This window comes from Pezoporus occidentalis, unplaced genomic scaffold, assembly GCF_034315485.1.
Source record: "Pezoporus occidentalis ecotype Australia unplaced genomic scaffold, CSIRO_AGI_Poc_V1 ctg288, whole genome shotgun sequence".
Lineage (NCBI taxonomy): Eukaryota > Metazoa > Chordata > Aves > Psittaciformes > Psittacidae > Pezoporus > Pezoporus occidentalis.
In genome coordinates this window covers 841,562-847,524 of record NW_026914807.1, presented here as the reverse complement: position 1 = coordinate 847,524, position 5,963 = coordinate 841,562, and the positions used below count along the sequence as shown (strand labels likewise).

At 54.7% G+C, this 5,963-nt stretch overlaps 1 protein-coding gene across 2 annotated transcripts; it reads left to right on the top strand.

The window, feature by feature from the left end:
• The first annotated feature begins 1,710 nt into the window (after positions 1-1,710).
• Positions 1,711-3,546, top strand: MID1IP1 (MID1 interacting protein 1). Of its 2 annotated transcripts, none has more exons than XM_062626066.1 (2): positions 1,711-1,902; positions 2,312-3,546. In XM_062626066.1, the coding sequence occupies exon 2, from the start codon at positions 2,463-2,465 to the stop codon at positions 2,958-2,960; it is 498 nt and encodes a 165-aa protein (XP_062482050.1). In that variant the 5' UTR covers positions 1,711-1,902; positions 2,312-2,462; the 3' UTR covers positions 2,961-3,546. The 2 variants fall into 2 exon arrangements, with proteins under 2 accessions (XP_062482050.1, XP_062482051.1); XM_062626067.1 differs by having other exon boundaries at positions 2,309-3,546.
• Positions 3,547-5,963: the final 2,417 nt, after the last annotated feature.

The following is a 5,963-nucleotide window of genomic DNA, read 5'->3' as shown; positions in this document are numbered from 1 at the left end:
AGGTAAAGTCTTCAGGTTTCATTTGTTCATTTGTTTGTTGTTTTTTTTTTTTAATCTGGACAGGAGAATTGGATAATGAACTAATTCTTGTTCCTCAAGATTTATGTCTTTTTCCAATTTATTGAATGTTCTGCACACACTGTATTTCAATTAAAGGCAGCAAAATTGTTAATGGTGTATTAATGACACACTACGTCTATATAAAGACACAAATATGTGTTGTGGCCAATTTTCTGGCCTGGTGAGATGACTATTTTTTTCCCCCATAGTTCATTATCTGCGAACAGATGATAACTTTTTACCAGCCGGTATCTCTTGCTACTGCTTCACCACAAGCACTGGCAGCGCCCGCGCTGCTCACGGAGGGCGCCCGGCCGCTATCACCCCGCTCACGCAGCCGGTTTGTGTCCCAGTGCTCAGAGAACAGGCCTGCTCCTCCCTTCGCGCTGCGGTCTGACCCCAGGAGGCTGAAGCAGCCGGGGAGCGGACAGACAGGCGGCGGAAGCGCGCGTCAGCCAGCCCGGGAGGGACGGCAGGCCAAACCGCGGGCATGCACTGGAGAAGCGCAGGCGGAGCAGGCTCCGTGCCTCCCTGCAGCGCTAACACGGCGGCCCGGCGCCTCCCAGCGCCCCACAGGCCGCGGCCGCGGGCTCCCCCCCCGGCGCCGCGCAGACCCCGGCCACCCGCCTCCGCCTGTTGGTTGATCCGTTGCCACGGCAACACGCTCACTCCCCCCCCCCCCCCGCCCCAGTCCTCCCTAGCCGTTCTGCCCCACGTGACCCACGGCGGCTCTCCCCGCCAGCTCGCCTGTTACCAGGGCCGCGCGAGCCGGCGGGCTGGGCTGCGTGTGAAGCGGCTTGTTCTTTCCGATTGGCTGCTGCCCAAGCTCGCTGATTGGTAGGGGGCGGCGGAGCCCGGCCCGTCGATTGGTTGGGCCCGGAGGTGAGGCCGTGGGGTGATGCCGGCCGCCCGGGGGCCTGTGCCAGGCGACCCTCCGCAGCCCTGGCCCGCGCACAAAGGCCGCCCGAGGAGGGCATAGCACGGCAGGCAGGGCATAGCACGGCAGGCAGGGCACAGCACGGCAGGCAGGGCACAGCACGGCAGGCAGGGCACAGCACGGCAGGCAGGGCCGCGGAGGAGCTCCCCCGCCGCCGCTCGGTGTGCTGCTGGCCGAGCAGCACCAGGCACCCGCCCCGCCGGCTCTCGCTCAACTGCCGCTGGGTGCACGCGGAGCGGGGGGTGTGGGCGGTGCGGCCGTCACGCTCGCCGTGCGCCCAGCGGCCAATGGGAGGCCTGGGCGAACGCGAGCAGCACGCGGGGCCCGCGTGTCCCCGCCGCCTGCCGTGTCAATCACTCCCCTCCCTGTCTCCCCCTCCGCTCCTGCCCTCCCTGCCCGGTTCGCCGTGGCCCCGCCTCCCGCCCGGCCGTGGAAGGGATAACGGGGGGGGAACATGGGGCGGTGATGAAGCATTTGTCGGTCTCGGCACCGCGCCCCTCGCTGCTGGCGCCCTGTAATGAGGGAGATTACCGGTCCCCACTCTTGTGGTGGGGACGGGGGGGCTGCCGTCGCAGCACGGGAACGGGAGCCCGGCTGCCCCTGGGACTCACTGCGAACGGCAGACCCGCCCGGGGAGCGGGATGCCGGCGGGTAGGGTTGGTATGGGAGAGGTTATGTAGCGCCGGGCTGCCAGCCCGGCCAGGCCCGGCCCCCTCCCTCCCCCGCTGCGGGGCGAGGGGCGGAGACGGCGCGGCCGCCGCCTTTATCTGTGGTGGCGGCACGGGGGGTGGCACTGGGGAACACCTTGTTTTAAGATGGGCGTTATAAATACGGCGCTGGGGATGGGAGCACAGCCACGGGCGGCAGCGAACTGACGGCGCGGCTGAGAGCGGCTCCTTACCACGGTGGGTGCCCCCGCCCTTTTCCCGCCGCGAATGGGTACCTTTTCCCCCGGGGCTCGCTCGAGTTCCTGTTTACCGGCGTGGTGCCGGTGTGCTTTCCCCTTAGCCGGTCCCAGCACGCGGCACGCGTGGCTCCGGCAGGGGCTGTGGATTTGGGGGTGGGTTTTGCGTTTTCACTCTTTCTGCGCAGCGAAAGCGGCAGCAGCGAGCGCCGCGGCGGCACCGGGCGCACCGGGAGGCTGTCGGGGTTTTGGGAGGGCGAGGATAAGGGATGGGGAGGAGAAGCCTGGAAAGGGAGAGAGGGCCGGGGAGGGAGGCGGAGAGGGCACTGACGGGAGGAGACAGGCCGGGAGAGGGAGGGAAGAAGGGAGGAAAAGCAGCCCCTAACCCTGTCGCCGCCGCCTCCCAGCAGATCTCTGCTCGCCAGCAGCCGCCGAGCCATCCCTAGCCAGCGGAGGAGGGCGGACAGTGCCGGTAGCGAGGAGGTCGCCGCTGGAGGAGCCTTGAGGTCCGAGCTGCCTGGCCTGGCCTCGTGTCGCTCGTCCTCCGGCTCGACCACCGTCATGATGCAGATTTGCGACTCGTACAGTCAGAAGTACTCCCTCTTCAACGCCATGAACCGCTTCATCGGTGCCGTCAACAACATGGACCAGACGGTGATGGTGCCCAGCCTGCTGCGCGACGTGCCGCTGCTGCTGGAGGAGTTGGACTCGGCGGGCGCCGTCTGCCCGCCGCGGGAGGCCGCCCTGCCCACCGGGGACCCCGGCGCCTATTTCTCCCGCAGGGACATGTACAGCCATTACATGCTGCTCAAATCCATCCGCAACGACATCGAGTGGGGCGTGGTGCAGCCGCCGGCCGGCGAGGAGGCGGCCCGCAAGAAGGACAAGCTGGGCGGCGGCGGGCCCGCCGAGGAGGGTGAGGGGGAGGAGGACCTGGAGCAGCAGTTCCATTACCACCTCAGCGGACTCCACTCTGTCCTCTCCAAGCTCACCCGCAAGGCCAACGTCCTCACCAACAGATACAAGCAGGAGATCGGCTTCAGCAGCTGGGGACAGTGAGTGCCGGGGGGGAGCGGGGGAAGGCGGCGACCGGACCACCGGCACCGGGTACGTCGCTATCCGGCGCCGCTGCTGCTGCTGCCGGCGCCGTAGCGGGTGGTGCCCCGGGGCTGACGCTTCCCAGGACTGCAGCCGGTTTTCTATCAACGCACAAGCCAGAGAGAGAGATGTAAATTAATCAGTACTAGTTTATTAATTACCCCCCCCCGTCCTTGTTTTTTATTGTACGGTCTGGGGCGAGCGGGTGCCGCTCCTCTCCGGGAGGGGTGGCTGCACCCGTACATGTACGAGGCAGTGGCGTAGCTGGCGGATAGGAGGCTCGGATGCAAGCCGATGAATATGACAAAACTGGCATAAAATTGCTTCTGCTATCCGGGAGGGAACCAGGTGGGCTGAGGAACATCCCTCTGTAGCGGGATGGATGGCGGGTCACACGGTTGTACATGTGCTGGAGCTTATTTAATACTTTTTTACTCAGATGTAGAGTATATTCTAAAATAAATGCAAATGTATTAACTGAAAGTGACTTAAACTTTTTGGTATGATTTATGTTTGCTTCATTAAATGATATTTTTAACGTCTGGAATTCTTCTTTTTCTGAATTACTTCCAGAGCTGCCTTACTAGACACAGAAATATGTGCATGTGCAAGAGAGAGGGTTTTGTGGCTTTTTTTTGTTTCCCAAAGGGAGTGATTACGTAGTGATGGTAACTCCACATATCTAAAATGGATGAATGACCATATAAGCTGCACCGTACATGGCCTGAGTTCTGGTAAGCTGCTCCCAGCTGGACAGTCCAGTTGCTGTATTAATGCTGGCATGAAGGTCAGTGCCCCTTTAACAAAATCCGAGAAGATCAAGTATGGTTGTTCTGCAGGCAGCGATTCATGGAGGTTGGAGCAAAGCCGAGGAATGACTCTTGCTTTTTTCAGGAAGTATCTTAATGTATCTCGGGGAGGTCTTTTATCTCCTGAATAGGTCTAGGATACTTGCCTCCCCCACCTCTTGAATGTCTTTCCTCTTATAATCCTCCATGGATACTAGAGATTAATAGGGTTTATATTACCCAAATTTTATTCAGTTCTTTTTCTCTTTTTTTTTTTTTTTATTTGCTGAAGTAATGTGCCTCAAAATTGGGTGTTTCTATCATGTTGAAATACTAAATGTGTACTTGCTGATGACAACAGAATGTGCACAGAGCATAACCATTTAATAAACATATATGGCCTTCCATAACATATGATGTTTTCTTCTTGGGCTCTGAATTGCCAAGTTTGTAGACATACCGAAATTTTACTTTGTATTGCCATCAAATTTAGGGCTTGTTTGGTTGTTTTGGTTTGTTGAGGGTTTGGGGTTTTTTTGGTGGCTTTTTCCTTTTAAAAATAGAAGAATTATTCTTTCACCTTTAAGGATATTTTGGTTAATTTCCTTTTCAACGTAACTTAAAACAGTAAAGCATGAGCTCTCCAGTCATGGTACTAGTTGGCAGAGGCTTGTATAATTAAAGTTGTATGTTTAAAAGTGTGAATTTTTGGAGGTTTTGCCTTCTAAGGTAAAGAAGTTTGTAAGGCTGGAAGATTTTTAGTTTGGAGATGCCTCTTCTCTTTGTAATGTTGTTAACTCCCTTACCCCTCCCCTCCTGGGACGATGCCAGGAAAAAAGTCAGGAACAAGGAAGGGATTACCCTGGTTTCCTAACATGTCTGCTCACCAGTCTTGCTGTAGTCTAATGTAATGTGAAAGATGCGGTGCCTTATGGTGGATAGTAAAGTTTTCTTCTCCAGAAGGGTAGAAAGAGAGAACATGTTCTGCTGCATGGATCCCTTCTGCCTTGTGCTCAGCCCCCTGGAAACCACATTACAGGCTCTGCTCAGCAGTGCTGGTGAAACCTCAGAGGAAAGCAGCTAACACAGTTTCAACAGCAATCCTTTTGAACTTGCAGTTACATCTCCTGGTATGGATTTAAACAATGCTGGTTTAAATATTGCATGAGGGGCAATGTGGTGCTGGTTTAGGTTATTGAGTAACGTCAGAAAAAGAGTATTACATTAGTGCAGTATCACCATGAAGGACACATCCATTATTGTTTCATCTTAAAAACAAGAGATAAGTTTAGCATTATTTGGCAGCAGAGGTGTAATTTCCTTACAAGTAAAGCTGTGGGTAACAGAGGAGGTAGGGTGATACCATGACTCAAGGGTTTGTCTTGCCTGAGTGACTAATGTGCAGTTGCTGAACTGCACATGGCTCCCATGTGGGGGCACGGCTGCGTGGCTGGTGCAGTCCGGGTAATCCCAGTTCAGCCATGGCAAAAAGTGCTGAGACTCACAGGAGCAAAGAGACACAGACGCCTCCCACTTGGGAGCAGCTTTAGAATTCCCCTTTTTCAAGGTCAAGGGAGAGGATTGAGGCTCTTGGGAGCAAGAAAGAAAGCTTGATGCCATGGAGGGAGGGGGAGAACAACCAATAAATACAGGAATGAATTTCCCATGCAAAGGATGTGGAAAAACAACTTAGCTTAAAAGTGGCAATTAAATAAATGCTAGCTCCTGATGTTGCAGCAAGCAAGGATGAGATTGCGGAGTCTTATGCACTGATTTTTGTATGTTAGATGCTGAAATAGGAAAAATCTCCATAATACAATTAGGTTTATTATTAGCAGTTATGTTTTTTTTTTTTTTTTGAAGGACTGGATCGTATTAAGTGCTCCTGATTGGGCACAGAGTTCAGCAAACCTTTAGTCTGCTCTGGGGCAGTGATTCTGACACTTGATAGTGACAAATGGCATCAGTCTAAAGTAAAAGTATCTTTATGATGTCAAACACTTTGATAGGTGGTCTTCTTTCCAAGGCATGCATGAACAAAAAGACAACTTCCTAAACTGCCATAACCATGCACAAAACGGAGGAATATATATGTGCACTGTGAGAAGCAGTTGTCATTTTTAGCTCACCTAAATAAAATAGACTCAATAGACAGTAAGGCAGACATTAGAAGAGT

What these genes read in the sequence shown, in the direction of transcription:
- MID1IP1 (XM_062626066.1), top strand. Translation starts at nt 2,463, where the DNA reads ATGATGCAGATTTGCGACTCGTACAGTCAGAAGTACTCCCTCTTCAAC.